Source organism: Mesoplodon mirus (genome assembly GCF_964341445.2).
Source record: "Mesoplodon mirus genome assembly, chromosome: 9".
Lineage (NCBI taxonomy): Eukaryota > Metazoa > Chordata > Mammalia > Artiodactyla > Ziphiidae > Mesoplodon > Mesoplodon mirus.
In genome coordinates this window covers 59347938-59366414 of record NC_138985.1, presented here as the reverse complement: position 1 = coordinate 59366414, position 18477 = coordinate 59347938, and the positions used below count along the sequence as shown (strand labels likewise).

Here is an 18477-nt window from a genome sequence, read left to right as displayed (position 1 = left end):
ATGGAATATATTTAAAAAGCCATAAAAAAGAATGAAATAATGCCATTGCAGCAACATGGATAGACCTAGAGATTATCATACTAAGTGAAGTAAGTCAGACAGAGAAAGATAAATATCATATGATATCACTTATATGTGGAATCTAATAAAATGATACAAATGAACTTATTTACAAAACAGAAACAGACTCACACACTTCGAAAACAAACTTATGGTTACCAAGGAGAAAGGTGGGGGGGAGGGATAAATTAGGAGTTTGGCATTAACATATACATACTACTATATATAAAATAGATAATCCACAAGGACCTACTGTACAGCACAGGGAACTCACTCAATATTCTGTTAAAACCTATAAGGGAAAAGAATCTGAAAAAGAATGGATATATGTATATGTATAACTGAATCGCTTTGCTATACATCTGAAACTAATGAAACATTGTAAATCAACTATAATATAAAATAAAAATTAAAAAACCCCTAAGATCAATAACCAAAAAGTTCAAAGAAAACTACAAATCACTGTATACTGTTCAGCCAATGTGTTAAATGCTCAGTTGCATACTATTATGGAAATGGCATTTTTTCTATTTGTTTTCTTCTTCTCTAGTCACAAAATATAAGCTATCTTACCTGGGGTTTCATCAAGTAGAAAGATCTGTTAAAATGGTTATATAATGACCCTGACATAATAACCATCGATATCCAGAGGATCCAGAAGTATCACTCGAATTATCAGAGAAGGATTAAATCATGTCTGGAATTTTTTAAACATATAATAATTTTCCTGTATTATAATTCTCTGAGAACTGGTAATCTAAACTGGTACAGATGATGATACCCTATTAAAAAGATTTTAAAGTTAAGTTCCATACCTCATTTCCTGAGCATATCACTTTCTACTAAATTAACAGTGTTGAAAAGTAAAACAATCTAGCTCTCTTTTACACTGCAATGTTAATACTGAAACATATGAGAATTTTTTTAAAGATTACCAAGATGTAGCAAAAATATCAATCTTTTAAAAGCCAAATTATTCATATTTGCATTGGCACAATATATATGTGTATTGCTTATTAAAGACTTCTTGGTTTCTCAAAAAGTTAAACATAGAATTGCCATATGACCCAGCAATTCAACTCCTAGGTATGTACCCAAAAGAACTGAAAGCAGGGACTCAAACAAATACTTGTACATAAACATCCACAGCAGCACTATTCACAATAGTTAAAAAGGCAGAAATAACCCAAGTGTCCATCAACAGATGAATGGATAAACAAAATGTGGTATATACATACAATGGAATATTATTTAGCCATAAATAGGAATGAAGTTCTGATATATGCTATAGTGTGGATGAACCCTGAAAACATTTTAAATGAAATAAGCAAGACACAAAGGGCAAATATTGTATGATTACACTTACATATAAGATCTAGAATAAGTAAATTCACAGAGACTGAATACAGATGAGAGGTTACCAGGAACTGGGGGAGGGAAGGATGGGGAGTGATGGCTTAACGGCACAGAGTTTCTGCTTGGGGTGATGGAAAAGTTTTGGAAATAGATAGTGGTGATGATTTCACAACATCATAAATGTACTTAATGCCACTGAACTGCACACTTAAAAATGGTTACAATAGCACTTTATCTTATATATATTTTACCACAATAAAAGAAAAAGAAAAAAAGACTTCCTTGCCCTTCTAGCATAAAGGAGTACATTCTTATTACTTAACTAAAGCAACTAGAAATTTTACAACACATGTAAAACTGTGATGTAACATATAAATCTGAACTCACTAAGTTTTCTCTAGGTTGTAATTTTAGAAATCTTGGAATTTTAGGGGTAATTTCCACTGGAGTTATTCTGACTACTGCATGCATTTCTATATTTAGTCTCTTTCTCAGGTCATCTGGAATCTGAAATATATAAAAATAAATTAAAAATATAAATATGTTAAAAGCTTGATTAAGAAATACTCCATAGCATACATGCTGATGTTAACTTCTATCAATTCAGGCGAATGATAGACGCTATCACGATTTATAGTATAACCAGATGGGCGTTCAGGTACTGTTATAACACATATCAATTTTTTCCCTACATTTGTTTCTTTTAACATCCTCTTCAGAAGGTGATCAGTTTTGATCTATCCAGTCAAGCCTGTTTGAGTACCTGATGGCAGCTACTGCCACTCCTCACTGGTCATTCTCCCAACCTTTAAAGCAGAATGGGAAGTGCAGGCTCCTCACTGCCATCTTACCTGCTCTCCAGGACCTGACCGTTATCCCTTTTTCACCCCGTCCTCACCATGTAATATCAAGGAAATAATGGTATTTCCTGCCTAATGGCAGAACCATTAATAGAAAGAGATGTCATAGTAAGTTCAGTGTTAGACAATTTGATTTTGAAGATGCAGTGGGATCTTCTTAAGTAAGAGATTAGAGCTAACAGAAAATATGAGGCATCGCTGGAGCTTTAGAAAATGATGTAGGCTGAGATATTAAAATTTTGTAAGTCGCCTACATAAAGGTCATAGGTAAAACTGTGAGAGTAAAAGAAATCTACAAAGGAGTCCCCCTTTCCTTCCCATTGTTCTTCCCTGTCCTAACAATTTCCTCCCTTCTCACCCTGAAGTTTCATTTCACAATCGTTCAGAATTAGGTTCAAATAACGGGGGCTGGTGACTCACTTCATATAAAATTTGTGTTAAAATTTGAGGCCAGGGACTTCCCTGGCAGTCCAGTGGTTAAAACTTCACCTTCCAATGCAGGGGGTGTGGGTTCAATCCCTGGTCGGGGAGCTAGGATCCCACATGCCTTGTGGCCAAAAAACCAAAACATAAAACAGAAGTAATATTGTAACAAATTCAATAAAGTCTTTTAAAAATGGTCTGCATCAAAAAAAAATCTTAAAAAAAAATATATTTGAGGCCAGGATGAGAAGGTGAAACGCTAGTTGCTCTACCTTGCTCTCCATCACACACAAGTTAAAGATCCAATACCAGCAGGGTAAGGACCTTCTGGGTACATATGAATCCAGGTCATCTCATGTAGTGTGTCTTTCCCTACACTGGGCATTTTCCCCAATACATAACAAGTCCTTCCTTTGATTTCAAGAACTTAGAAACACATCTTCTGCAGGCATTAAAGATGTGAGGCTTTGTAGGGCACTCCATTCAAAGCATGAACTCAAGAGTCAGCCTGCCTGGGTTTGAATCTTAGTTCTACTTATTAGCTAATAACCCCAGGCAAATAATTTTGACCTCTCTGAGCCTGTACCAATCTTAGCTTATGCCTGTCCAAGTTTACTTAGCCAGGAAATACACAAACCCTACCCAAACAAGGACTTTACCCTGCAATCAGAAATGTGTCCCCGCAGGAACTTTAGATACTATTTATTATACTGGTTTTCAATTTGTATATAAAATATTATTTTAGTTCATAATTTGGGGAAGTTCAAGCAACATAAAATTACTTCCTCCCTAATTATAAGGTTTATACTAACCCATTTGCTGTACACCAGAAATTAACACACCACTGTAAATCAACTATATTTCAATTAAAAAAAAAAAGATTTATACTAACCCAAACTTTCCCGAGATGAAGAGCTTCTAAGTTTTTGGTGTATTTAATGGCATTCTCCAATTCCTCAAGTCCATTCCAGACTACCTTTAGCACACAGGCATTGCCACCTTCTTGACTATGGTCTGGGCTACTCTGTTTTTGATCTAGTGGTTCTGACATCTGCTTCTCTTTTTCAGGTGACAGGACATTTTGCTTCATTTTACTTTGCTGTTGCTTTGGAGAGAGTAGTTTAACTAGCTTTCCATAGGTCACAGTAAAGCTGGGCTCCACATCAAAATATTCCTGGTCCCATGGAAATACATGAATGGCATAATGTTTGTGAAACAGAGAAGTTGCTGATGCATTACATATGCTGGGAGGCTGAGATTTACATACTCTGAAAATATTATCCAGAGGAACAACTTTTGACTGCATATTTTTGAATGCATTGATTTCAGTTAACCCCCAGGATGTGTCTTGTTTCTTCTCAGACCCAAAAGAAAAAATGCTTCCTATCACAGTCCATAAGCTTGGTATTAATGATGAGTCAACTGTATCCTCTGAATCTGTTTCTTTACACCCAGTGACTCCTACAGTATTTGACTGAAGTTGCTTGGTTTGAAGTTCTCTTGTCAATCCTTTTTGGCCTCCTCCATAATTATGAAATTTTCCATGTGCATTATCTGCTTTTGAAAACGTATTCTCTTTGGCTTCATGGGTCTTTGGCTGAATAAGGAGTTTGCTATCAGTTTCCAGCCTTCCATAAGGAGCGCCTGGTATTAGTGCAACTGTGTAGAAAATAAAGGTCATTAGTGTGCATTTACCTCTGCTTTGGATTCAATGCTACTGTGAAGAGTATGATGGAAAATATTACAATGGCACCTACCAATCCGGATAAATATGTAAGTTTGCTGATCAACCCAAACAGGAAAAATGGCTTTTGGAAAAACTATTCGAATTTGATCTAGAAGATGCTGTTCAAGGGAAGCAGCATGCAGCTCCTAGAACCAATAAACAAAAAGATCAATTCACTTTACATTTTGTCTATTCCAGGCCTAGTAAGGAAATCTCAACTCATTCTTATAAATCAAACCAACTCAGAATATATAATGCCAGTCACAGAGAGAAATCTAAAGACACTGATATGTTGGAGGATCAGATCAAGATGGTGAAGGAGTAGGACAGGGAGCACACCTTCTCCCACAAATACATCAAAAATACATCTAACACGTGGAACGGTTCTCACAGAAAATCTAGTGAATGCGGGCAGAACAGCGCAGACTTCCAAAAGGGCAAGAAAATCTCCATGTAACTGTGTAGGACAGAAGAATAAAGAAAAAAAGAGAGAAAGGAATCGTGACAGGACCTGCGCTCCCGGGAGGGAACTGTGAAAGGTTTCCACACACTGGGAAGTCCCCTCACTGGTGGGGAGATCAGCTGGGACAGAGGGGGAGCTTCAGAGTCTCGCAGGAGAGCGCAGCAACCAGTTTGCAGAGGACAAAGCGGAGAGAGACCTGCACAGACGGTCAGTGTGCCGCCCAGCATTCCCCAGCCTGAGATGCTTGTCCGCTGCGGCAGGTGGGGGCTGGGGGCTGGGTGCTGAGGCTTGGGCTTTGGAGGTCGGACCTAGGCAGAGGACTGGGGTTGGCTGCATGAAGACAGCCTGAGGGGGGCTAGGGTGTGGTGCACCACAACCGAGGGAGTACAGGAATAAGCCTGAGCCCACCAGAGAGGTAAGGTGCCATTGTTGGGGGGCATGCAAGGAGAGGGGCAGTAATACCATTGGAGCTTCTTTCTCCACATGTGCACTCTCAGGCAGCAGGGTATAGCCTACGTGTGCTTGGGGGGCGGGTACAAGCCGCCACTGCCATCTTGGACTGCAGAGGCAGGTGCAGACCGCTGCCACCACTAAGTGTCCCACGCCTGGGCACCAACCACTCCCCTCCCCTCCTGGAAGCGTGCATGGGCCATGCACCTGCATGGTCCCATCAAGGGGATAATGGCCAGCACACACTGAGGAAAGAGATGGCAAGCACCCAAACCAAAAACAGCCCTCACACCAAAAAAATATTAAACCCACACAAGCTATGCAGGGATGCTTCCGCATATAAATAGCCCTCCAGGACTAGAGTAGATTAACTGTTTCTCCTCAACTCACAGAGTAAGAGAAATATGAGCAAAATGAAGAAGCAGAGGAAACACTCCCAGTTGAAAGATCAAGAGAATTCCCTTGAAGGAATAAACAAGGAAACAGACCTCTTCAGTCTAACAGACACCGACTTCAAAAGGAAGTAATGAAAATACTGAAGGAATTAAGAAAGGCTAGAGACAGAAATGCAGAGTACTGTAAAAAGGAAATACAAACTATAAGGAGGAGCCAAGACAAATTAGAAAATTCATTTGCCGAGATAAAAGCTGAGCTAAAGGCAATGAATAGCAGAATGAATAATGCAGAAGAATGAATAAGTGATCTGGAAGACAGAATAATGGAAATCACCCAATTAAAACAGCAAACAGACAGCTAATGAAAAAAATGAAAGCAATATTAGAGACTTATAATATAAAGCATCTTAACCTACACATAACAGAGATTCCAGAAGAAGAAAGAGAAAAGGGGACTGAAAATGTATGTGAAGAAATTATGGCTGAAAACTTCTGAAACCTGAAGAAGGAAACAGATATCCCAATACAGGAAGCACAGAAACAAGATGGACCCAAACACACCTACACCAAGACATATTATAATAAAATGGCAAAAGTTAAAGATGAAGAAAGGATTCTAAAGGCAGCAAGAGAAAAACAAAGAGTTAATTACAAGGAAACCTCCATAAGGCTATTAGCTGATTTCTCTACAAAAAACACTGCAGGCCAGAAGGAGTGGCAAAATATATTCAAAGTCTTGAAAGGGAAAAATCTGCCATCTAGAATATTCTATCCAGCAAGATTATCATTTAGAATAGGAAGCGGGGCTTCCCTGGTGGCACAGTGATTGGGAATCCGCCTGCCAGTGCAGGGGACGCGGGTTCGAGCCCTGGTCCGGGAAGATCCCACATGCGTGGAGCGGCTGGGCCCGCGAGCCACGACTACTGAAGCCCACAGGCCTAGGGCCCATGCTCGGCAACGGGAGAGGCCACCGCAGTGAGAGGTCCGCTCACCAGAACAAAGAGCGGCCCCCGCTCAGTGCAGCTAGAGAAAGCCCGCGCACAGCAACGAGACCCAACACAGCCAAAAATAAATAAATAAAATAAATAAATAGAATAGGAAGAAAAATAAGGAATTTTTCAGACAAGCAAAAACTAAAATAATACAGCAATACTAAACCTATCCTCAAAGAAATATTCAAAGATCTTTTCTAAATAGAAAAGAAGAACATATAGGAAGGAAGAAATCATGATTGGAAAGTAAACCACTTAAATTAGCCAGTATATAGATCAAAGAGAGAAAAAAAACCCTGTCTGTGAAAGTGATGATAAATACAAGGAACAGCAAAAGGATAAACATGAAGATATAAAAAAGGACATCAAAAAAAATACATTCTTTTTTTTTTTTTTTAGAACATGTTTGAGCCTATATGACTATCAGTCTTAAGCAAGCAGATATAGGAAGGGGTTAACATACCTGAAAAACAGGGCAACCACAAATCAAAAACATACAATAGATTCACAAAAAGAAAAGAACACAAACATAAAATAAAAGGAAATCATCAAACCACAAAAGGAAAAACAAAAAGGAAGAAGCAGCAAAGAATCAACTGAAAAACAAGGTTTAATATAGCAATAAATAACATATGTATCACTAATTACCTTAAATGTCAGTGGACGAAATGCTCCAATCAAAAGGCAGAGTCGCAGACTGGATTAAAAAACAAAAGCCTACAATATGCTGCCTACAAAAGACCACCTTAGGGCAAAGGACACACAGAGATTGAAAGTGAGGGGATGGAAAAAGATATTTCGTGAAAAAGGAAATGAAAAGAAAGTGAGGGGTCACAATACTCATATCAGACAAAACAGACTTTAAAGCAAAGGCTATAAGGAAAGATAAAGAAGGAAACTATATAATGACAAAAGGATCAAAACAAGAAGAGGATTTTACACTTGTCAGCATATATGCACCCAGTATAGGAGCACCAAATACATAAAATAAAGTCTAACAGACATAAAAGGAGAAATTGATGGGAATACAATAATAGTAAGAGGCTTTTAACACCCCCTCACATCAATGGACAGATCTTCTAGTCAGAAAATCAATAAGGCAACAGACTTTATGCAATCCTTATCATATTACCTATGACATTTTTCACAGAACTATTACAAATAATCCAAAAATTTACATAAAACCATGAAAGACCCAGAATTGCCAACGCAATCTTGAGGGGGTAAAAAATAAAAAAGCAGGAGGCATAACTCTCCCAGACTTCAGACAATACTCCAAAGCTACAGTAATCAAAAGTGTGGTATTGGTATAAAAACAGACATACGGATCAATGGAACAGAATAAAGAGCCCAGAAATAAACCCACACACCTATGGTCAATTAATCTTTGACAAAGGAGGAAAGAATATAAAATGGGAAAAAGACAGTCTCTTTAGTAAGCGGTGCTGGGAAAGTTGGACAGCTGCATGTAAGTCAATGAACTTAGAACACACCCTCACACCATGCACAAAAATAAACTCAAAATTGTTTAAAGAGGGCTTCCCTGGTGGCGCAGTGGTTGAGAGTCCACCTGCCGATGCAGGGGACACGGGTTCGTGCCCCGGTTTGGGAAGATCCCACATGCCGCGGAGCGGCTGGGTCTGTGCGCCATGGCCGCTGAGCCTGCGCGTCCGGAGCCTGTGCTCCGCAACAGGAGAGGCCACAGCAGTGAGAAGCCCGCGTACCACAAAAAAAAAAAAAAAAAATTGCTTAAAGACTTAAACATGACACCATAAAACTCCTAGAAGAGAGCATAGGCAAAACATTCTCTAACTAAATTGTATCAATGTTTTCTTAGGTCAGTCTCCCAAGACAATAGAAATAAAAACAAAAATAAACAAATGGGACCTAATCAAACTTACATGCTCTTGCACAGCAAAAGAAACCATAAAAAAAACGAAAAGACAATGTACAGAATGGGAGAAAATATTTGCAAATGATGCGACAGACAAGGGCTTAATCTCCAAAATACACAAACAGCTCATACAACTCAACAACAAAAAAATAAATAACCCCTCCGAAAAATGGGCAGAAGACCTAAATGGACATTTCTCCAAAGACATACAGATCGCCAGTAGGCACATGAAAAGATGCTCAACATCACTAATTATTAGAGGAATGCAAATCAAAACTACAATGAGGTATACCACCTCTAACTGGTCAGAATGGCCGTCATGAAAAAGTCTACAAATAACAAATGCTGGAGAGGATGTGGAGAAAAGGGAACCCACTACATTGTTGGTGGGAATGTAAGTTGGTGCACTCACTATGGAAAAGAGTCTGGAGATTCCTCAGAAAACTAAAAATAGAACCACCATATGATCCAGCCATCCCACTCCTGGGCATATACCTGGACAAAACTATAATTCAAAAAGATACATGCACCCCAATGTTCACAGCAGCACTATTCACTGTAGCCAGGACATGGAAACAACCTAAATGTCCATCGACAGATGAATCAATAAAGAAGATGTGGTACATATACACAATGGAATACTACTCAGCCATAAAAAAGAACAAAATAATGCCACGTGCAGCAACATGGATGCAATGAGAGATTATCATACTAAGTGAAGTAAGTCAGAAAGAGAAAGACAAATACCATATGATATCACTTATATGTGGAATCTAAAATATGGTACAAATGAACCTATCTACAAAACAGAAAGACTCACAGACACAGAGAACAGACTTGTGGTTGCCAAGGGGGAAGGGGGAGGGAGAGGGATGGCCTGGGAGTTTGGGGTTGGTAGATGCAAATTATTACACTTAGAATGGATAAACAACAAGGTTGTACTGTATGGCACAGGGGACTATATCCAATCTGCTGGGATCAACTGTAATGGAAAAGAACATAAAAAAAAGAATGTATATATGTGTATAACTGCATTGCTTTGCTGTACAGCAGAAACTAGCACAAGATTGTAAATCAACTATACTTTAATTAAAAAAAAAAAAAGACACTGATATTTTGAAGTAGTTTAACCTTAAACTGGGATAGTTCTCATTTTGTTTTCTTTACCAGTATCTCCCAGTCATCTGCTGAGAGGGGTTCCACCTCAACTTGTTGACAAGACACCACATGGGAACAAGGCTTGAGAAACACCTGGAAAAAATTAAAGTACAAAACTACTATTAAAAGCCTTTTTTATATCCCTAGAAAATAAGAAGTTCTCTCTTCAGCTACGTAATTAATTTTGTGTGCGTGTGTGTTTGTGTGTAGTCCTTAGGTAGGCCCTGATATACTTAGCATTTTAGAAAAAATTATTTCACAACCAATTATAAAATAAAGGAAAATACGTTCTAGCACAATATAAGTTTTAAAAAATAATATAAAGATAGTCATTTAAAGAAAAGAAATATAAGTTAAAAAATGCAAGAAAAAACAATGATGTCATGAAGTCATGGCTTGATCTTGTATATAAATACTATTATTTCTAGCAGTCCTGCAATTTAGTTTTATAACTAACTCCAAGCCATGCTGCTTCTGAAAAAGTAAAAAACACACTGAAATAGAGATCAGAACCAATTATTTAGAAGCATAATCATGCACAGCTAAAAGGTATAGCAAAACAAATATCCCCTCATTCTAGTCTATAGATACACAGGAGATCCTGGTGTCTCTCAAGAATTTGGAATTCACCCTCTTACTTTCTTTCCTCTTCTATGGGCATTTCTGGGGATTAGAGGAGTAAAATCCAAAGCCACTGAGTATTAAATGCTCCTTCTCTGCCTTTTGTGGATTGGAGCAGACTTTCCCCAAGTGCCTCACCTGTTCCTCAGTTATTTCCCTCAGTACCTCCCATATACCCTATTTGAAAGGGGTGACTCTGAGGAAGCACAAAACAAGAAGCTATCATCCTGGCCAAGCCAGTCCACTTTCTGTTTCTATCAATGATTGTTTGCGAGACACTGCCTTAGTGGTGTTGTTACAATACAGAGAATGTGCAGAAAATCGGATAGAAGTTCACTTTGAAGCAAATGGGAATTAAAAACAGGCAGGACTGTTCAGGGTGCTGATAAAGACATCAACATCAGGAATAGGAAGTTGATGTTTCCCATAGGGAAGTGCCATATACTCAGAGAGCAGAACTATAACTTGCTATGCAATCCTGGGCAAAAGAGTCCATCTCCTTAGGTTTGCAGAGCAAGGCACCAAAGTTAGTGATTTCTAAGGTCACTAAGCTGCTAAAGTTTTAAGATTCTAGCAAAAATTTAAGGTAAGCAAAAGACTAGTGCTAGGCCTATGGATTTCTCATCAGTGGCCTATTCTCATTATCAGAAACATGCATGAAAAAAATTAGTCTGTGTTCAAAACAAGTTAAAAAGATGTTGGGCTTCCCTGGTGGCGCAGTGGTTGAGAGTCCACCTGCCGATGCAGGGGACGCAGGTTCGTGCCCCGGTCCGGGAAGATCCCACATGCCGTGGAGCAGCTGGGCCCGTGAGCCATGGCCGCTGAGCCTGCGCGTCCGGAGCCTGTGCTCCGCCGCGGGAGAGGCCACAACAGTGAGAGGCCCGCGTACCGCAAAAAAAAAAAAAAAAAAAAAGATGTGACATTCTTCAGTATTCTTGTGAGAAACTGGTAATAGAAAGCAATTTAGCCCCGTCTATCAAATTTTTAAATGTGCAGTGCCCTAGACTTGGCAGTTCAATTTTTAATATTTATTTCACTTCATACATATACAGACATGTTCAATGTATATTGTCTGTAATATGTGGAAAGGATCTCTGATATAGTTTGCAGGGGAAAAAATTGCAGAAAATATGTATGATCTCATTCTTTAAATCCTGAAGGTCTAATGAGATCCCACAGTACACAATCTTTCTGAGGCTGGGGTTAGAGAAAGGGAAAAACATGTTCTACTTTCAACTGTAAAACATTTGTACCGAATATGTATTACTTCTGCAGTTTAAAACAGTTAAAACCATAAACTGGTGAATATGATAAAATGAAGAGAAACATGAGTCCTTAAGCTTTAGAGTTTACAATCTAAGCACATGAAATTCACAGGCAAGATGAAACTGGAAAAATAATAACCCTCTTGTAGGACAGATTTTTAAAAATCAAGTATGACCCTGGAAGGTTAGAAAATCTGTCAGAAACAAATAAAATGAAGTTCAATAATAAGTAAAACTCATTAATTCATATAGCAAAAAAAATTGCACAAAAACAAAATTAAGGAACCTGGAAAGTGAGTAAAACAGTAGAATACAAAATCAACTAGGGACCATGGGAGACTACTAGATAATGACTTAATGGAGTATATGGTAGATAGTGACTTAACAACAGTTATAGTCAACTTGAACATCCTGGATTGGCTATAGTAGCACACAAGTTAGGTGTCATCTTACCGCCTTAAAAAATATATCTGAACTTTAATTTCTATTGCTGTATTACGTGACATCAGAAGAAAGTCACTGTCATCACATTTTGTGCTTACCTGTTCCCCATCTGAAAGTCCAAGTTTCTGACCAACTTGTCTGCTAATTTCAGCCACATTTTCACCTTGATCACTAAAATGTCTGCCTTCCACCCAGCTCAAGAATGCAGGCTCGTGACTCCAGGCTACTTCTATAGCTTGATTCTATTTATTCATAAAATAAGAAATGGGGGAGAAAAGTTTTGAAAGTTTTTACATGCTTCTCTGGATTCACATAAAAGATAAACTATTATTGCAATCCACACATACAAAAAGAGTTCTATAGTTGATAGCACTCTGTTATATCCACATTTGTCACAGCATTTTAAAAGCTATCATCTTTTCCAGTACCCAATGATGGTGATGCTATGGGTGAAACCAATACCCTTACATTCTTATGATGGCATTATAAATTGATTCAACCATTCCAGAATTTACAATGGCAACAGGTAGCCAATGAACTTACATAGCCTTTGACCTTACTTACTTATTTAGAATTAATGATTCAAAGAAGAAAAAAACTACACCAGAACATATCTCTTCAGTATTTTCTATGTGAAAACTTAGGACTCTTCTATGAAAAAAAAAAAGTTAGAACTGTCTTATATGTCTAGCAACATGGAAATTACTAAATAAGCTGTAAATTTACCATTTTAGTAAAGTATAAGTCAATAAATAGAAACACGTAATCAATAAAAATGTAATAGTATTTATTTATTAGAAGAGTAATACATGCTAAAAGCACAAAAAGTATAAAAGCATAAAATGTGAGGGCTGGTCCCTGTTCCCAGAGGTAATTACTGTTAATAGCTTCTTATGTACATTCCAGAAATTTTATATTATGCAGCTTCTTAAATAATAATTTTTAAAAGTCTTGAACTATGGAAACATAAGTAAAAAAAAGCAAAGTATAAAATTTATTCTTCTTAAGAGCAATTATATAAAATATGTATGTCTGTGCTTAAGGATTAAAAAATGTTTTCTATGATTTAAAAATTACAAACCTATAAAGAAACCTTGGGAAATATATAAACCTGGAAGGGAAAAAAGGAATTACTGATATTCCCATGTGAACATCAACCATGTTAGTCTATTTCTGGCTAATCCTTTTTTTTAAAATAAATTTATATTTTTTTAAATTTATTTATTTTTGGCTGCATTGGGTCTTTGTTGCTGCGCAAAGGCTTTCTCTAGTTGTGGTAAGCGGGGGCTACTCTTCATTGTGGTGAGCGGGCTTCTCATTGCAGTGGCTTCTCTTGCTGCAGAGCATGGGCTCTAGGGCATGGGCTTCAGTAGTTGTGGCTCACGGGCTCTAGAGTGCAAGTTCAGTAGTTGTGGCTCACGGGCTTAGTTGCTCCATGGCATGTGGGATCTTCCCGGACCAGGGCTCGAACCCGTGTCCCTGCATTGGCAGGCAGATTCTTAACCACTGTGCCACCAGGGAAGTTCTTCTTACAATTCTTTACAGGACAGTTCCACCACTCTGGCTGACAAAATCTTTCCACTGAGAACAATGTGATACAGTAGAAAGAGACTCAGATTTGGAGTCAAAGTCCAAAGTTACTAGGTCAGCTGTAACTATGTGAGCTGAGATAATAAGAGTCAAAGTGACCAATCCCCCAAAAACTTTCTACAGGGTTTCATCAGTCATTGACATATAATGCAGATCAATTCCCCTAGTTCATATGAAGAAACTTTTAAAACCACAGATGTTAAATAAGGAAATATGAAATATGCCCTGAAATATCAAAAAGGAGAACCCACCAACTCCCTGGAAAAGGGAAAAATCAACTTCATTAAATATGAAAAATACTTCAATTATTCATTTGGTCAAAAGGTAGTAATCAGCCCCATAAAGTCATAATATATGTTCAGTTAGATTCAGTAAACTTTGCAGACTAATGTTCTGAGTTCATTTTTACGTCAAAAATCATTCACTTGGACCACAGAGCCCCTGGGCCCTCAGGCAGAGAGAAGAAAAGGACAGCCTAGAGAGAAAGGAGCCCCTTTTCCAGGAGTTCAGTCTAATCAACAAATGACTGACCTGCTTTTGCCCAAACCCATGGTATCCATATCACTTGAAGGGAATTGCTGGGTGAAACCATAGATTGCAGTGCCTCAGGATCGGCCAGGTCCAAGCCTGGGTAACACAAAGGAAATGACAAAATGGCTATTTCTGGAGGGTGATTTAGGTTCATTTGGTTGCTCTCAGTGTGGATATGAATCCTTTCCCATTTCAGTAATGCAGACAAAGTAACTGAGTACAGTAGTGATTCTCAACTGAGGGTGATTTTCTCCCCCAGGAGACATCTGACAATGTCTCCAGATATTTTTGGTCACAACCGGGAGGAGGGATGTTGCTGGCATCTACTGGGTAGAGGCCAAAGATGCTGTTAAATATCCTACAATACCCAGGACAGTCCCCCACAACAGGAAATTTCCCAGGCTAAAATGTCAATAGTGCCAAGGTTAAGAAATCCTGAGTTAAAGGATCCTCTGGGTACCCAGTCCTGAAACAGGACTTGGATAAACAAAAGAAGACAATACTTAAAACACAAACAGAATATAACAAGTGAGCTGTGTCACATAAACACTGCAGTGAAGTTTTGAAAAGGAGACAAATGTGGGCAACAGAGAATCTGAAACTACGTGGAGGAGGTAGAATTATGCTGTTTTTAAAAGCATGGAATGAGGAAAAATGCTTTAGGGAAGAATAGCTTGAGTAAGAGTGCAGAAGTGGGAAGGAGCTGGGTTATGGAAGAAACAGCGAGGAGGTGAGTGCTGATGATGCAGGTGAGTTACAATCGAGGGGGAATTAACTGCATGGAAATGGACTGGCCAGCTTCCTCATGCATGAAAGTACAGAAATGACCTAGATACCTAAGGTCTCTTTCACCAGCAACATTCTGTGATTCTAGAACAGCGGGTCTCAACTTTTTGTGCATCCAAGTAGCCTTAAGATATTTCTAGGGCTTCCCTGGTGGCGCAGTGGTTGAGAGTCCGCCTGCCGATGCAGGGGACACGGGTTCGTGCCCCGGTCTGGGAGGATCCCACATGCCGCGGAGCGGCTGGGCCCGTGAGCCATGGCTGTTGAACCTGCGCGTCCGGAGCCTGTGCTCCGCAACGGGAGAGGCCACAACAGTGAGAGGCCCGCATACCGCAAAAAAACCAAAAAACCAAAAAAAAAAAAAAAAAAAGATATTTCTAAAACTACAGATGCCTGAAGCCCACTCCCCAAGATTCTGATTCAGTAGGACTGAGGAAGAACCAGAACATCTGTATTTTTAAAGCCTTTTGCAACATGATAAATACAATTAACACTGTTGCATTAATATATATGAAACTTATTGAGAGTAAACACTGAGTTCTCATCACAAGGAAAACATTTTTTTCTACTTCTATAATTTTTTATCTGTATGAGATGATGGATGTTCACTAAACATTGTGCTCATCATTTCATGATGCATGTAAGTCAAATCATTATGCTGTACACCTTAAACTTACACAGGGCTGTATGCCAATTATATCTCAAAACTGAAAGAAAAAAAGGTAAATCTGACACAGGCCAGAAAATCATCATTCTGACTCTTTACCCATTACAGTATTATCTGTATTATGTATTCAATGCTTCAGCTGAAGTAAAATAATTCAACCTATTAACTCCCAACTCATGACTTTCTACTTTAACAATTATCTATGCTCTCTAACTCAATACTTCTGGGAGCCTGTCCTAAATAACCAGAAAATAAAACAATGTTTTATTATATATTATACAACAAAGATATGTTATTTTTAACTTTTATTGAAATATAATTACAGTATCACTTTTAATGTCTAAAAATTGAATACAATATAAACATTCCATCACAGTGAACAATTAAATTATGGCAAACTTATGACAGAGTACTAATTAGCCACTAAAAATGACAATTACCTTTTAACAAAATAAAACACTTATTATAACACTAAGGGAAAATGTCAGAATACAAAACTACATATAAGGGTGTGTGTAGGACTCCATTTCTGTTAAAAATAGAGATTAGAAACAAAACTAGAAGATTTGATTCAAACTGTTAATATTAGTTATCTTTAGGTTTGGGGATTATGGGTAACTTTATTTTCTTGTTTATAATTTTCCATGCTTTCCAAATTTCCTATAAAACATGTATTACTTTTCTAACTGGGGAGAAAAGTTGGCCTATTCTGCCGATATAGGCTGGACAGAAACAACAGTTCGCTCCAAGGCTAAAGGGATTTAAGTTTCAAAAATATACCTATGGGGCCTCCCTGGTGGCGCAGTGGTTGAGAGTCCGCCTGCCGATGCAGGGGATACGGGTTCGTGCCCCGGTCTGGGAGGATCCCATATGCCGCGGAGCGGCTGGGCCCGTGAGCCATGGCCGCTGGGCCTGCGCATCCGGAGCCTGTGCTCCGCAACGGGGGAGGCCACAACAGTGAGAGGCCCGCATACCGCAAAAAAAAAAAAAAAAAAAAAAAAAATATATATATATATACCTATGAATTAATGCTTATGAATACTTATTGAAGGCTAAAAATTTTAAAAATAGATCAAGACCACGAAATTCTTAAATAGTGATGAACGTAACACAGCATCCACATTTTAGAGCTACTGTAAGGAAGCAATCCTATAAACTCATTAGGTGGGGAGTGTTTCCTATAAACTCATTAGGTGGAGATTTGAAGGCACTGTGGACAATTTCCATCAAAGCTGACTGAGAGCACAGGGCAGGCAGGATCTACCTGGGATTTGGTGACATAACTAACTCATCTCCTGCCATGAAGGGAGCTCATCAGGGCCAAGAGACTACCTACTTTATGGTAAAAGAAATAATGGCAGGATCTGTTGAAATTAGCGTGCCTTGAAAGACGGGGCAAATATAATCTAGAAAAGTAGTTACTAAAATGGAAAGGTGGGATATTTGAAATTATTGCAAACTCTTAAATATTTCCTGCAAGGATAAGCCAGTAGTGGGGTACTAGGCATCCAGGATTTTCAAAGATTTCGAATATTCTATCCTTTTGCCCCCAGAAACACACTCAAACTCGTAGACCAGGTGCCTCTATTTTAAAATAATGAAAGTAGGGATGTGGTTAGAGCTATGAACTACCACAATCACAATGTTCAGACGGCAACTGAAAGCAGAGGTTCAAGTAATCCTAACTACATACGTCCAATTATGCATAATCCCACTGCACATTCCCAGCACACCTCAGAGGTGGTCCGAGTAACGGAGACGCTGGAAGAACCTTCATCTTATTAACCTATCCCGCTCGTGGGACACAGGGCTCAGTCTCTGTTAACCTACAGGGGCTCCACAAACCAAAGCTGCCCCTCCTTCTGGAGGCCCGGGCCACAGCCGTGAAGGCACCTGGAAATCATTGGTAGGAAAAACACTCTTTAAAAATGAAACAAGAGACTTCCCTGGTGGCGCAGTGGTTAAGAATCCGCCTGCCAATGCAGGGAACACGGGTTCGAGCCTTGGTCCAGGAAGATCCCACATGCCGCGGAGCAATTAAGCCCGTGAGCCACAACTACTGAAGCCTTCGCGCCTAGAGCCCGTGCTCTTCAAGAGAAGCCACCACAATGAGAAGCCCGTGCACCGCAATGAAGAGTAGCCCCCGCTCGCCACAACTAGAGAAGACCCGTGCGCAGCAACAAAGACCCAACACAGCCAAAGATAAATAAATAAAATTTATAAAAACAAAACAAAACGCCAAAAGACAAACAAACCCGACTTCTCAAAAGCTTTTCCAACCTGGAGTGAGGAATAGTTGAACGCAGTGGCAGAATATCAGGATGTTTGAAAGCCCAGTTTCACCGAGTAAAAGACCTGGAATGCGGCAAGTTAACTCAAAGGCCCGGGGCTGCAACGTGGTATGGTTGCAAAGACCGCCCAGACCGGCCCACAGTTTGGCCTCTGAACCGGTCGGCGGCCCGGGGAAAGCAGCCCGCGTCCCGCCGCCGAGAGAGGCCTGAGCGGCCGCTGCGTCCCTAACAGACCTGCGTCCCGGCCGACCGCAGACGGCCCACCAGGTGCCTCGACTCGGGGCCGGGAATCCCGTCCGGGGCAGGCGCGTTACCTGCAGCAGATGCAGCTGGGCCACTAGGCGCCGCGGCAAATGGAGGAAGCAGTCACGAGCGTTGGTGAAGGCCACGGTCACGACCGCCCCGTCACCCCCAGCACCCGCCAGGCGACCGCTGCCCCACATCATCCGCAACCGCTGTTCCCGCAGCCACTCACCCTAGCCGACCCGGGCGCAACCGGCAGGCCGAG

General features: G+C 39.7%; 1 protein-coding gene across 2 annotated transcripts in view; it reads right to left on the bottom strand.

Annotated features, from left to right (window-relative positions):
• Positions 1-18438, bottom strand: part of PEX1 (peroxisomal biogenesis factor 1) — a 70634-nt gene extending 52196 nt beyond the window's left edge. For both annotated transcript variants that reach the window (XM_082631656.1, XM_082631657.1), the window contains exons 1-6: positions 18284-18438; positions 12206-12349; positions 9787-9870; positions 4457-4571; positions 3592-4358; positions 1804-1923 (exon numbers count right to left, since the gene is read on the bottom strand). In XM_082631656.1, the coding sequence (XP_082487782.1) occupies positions 1804-1923; positions 3592-4358; positions 4457-4571; positions 9787-9870; positions 12206-12349; positions 18284-18415 (1362 nt within the window). In that variant the 5' untranslated portion in view covers positions 18416-18438. The remainder of the gene's footprint in view (positions 1-1803; positions 1924-3591; positions 4359-4456; positions 4572-9786; positions 9871-12205; positions 12350-18283) is intronic.
• Positions 18439-18477: the final 39 nt, after the last annotated feature.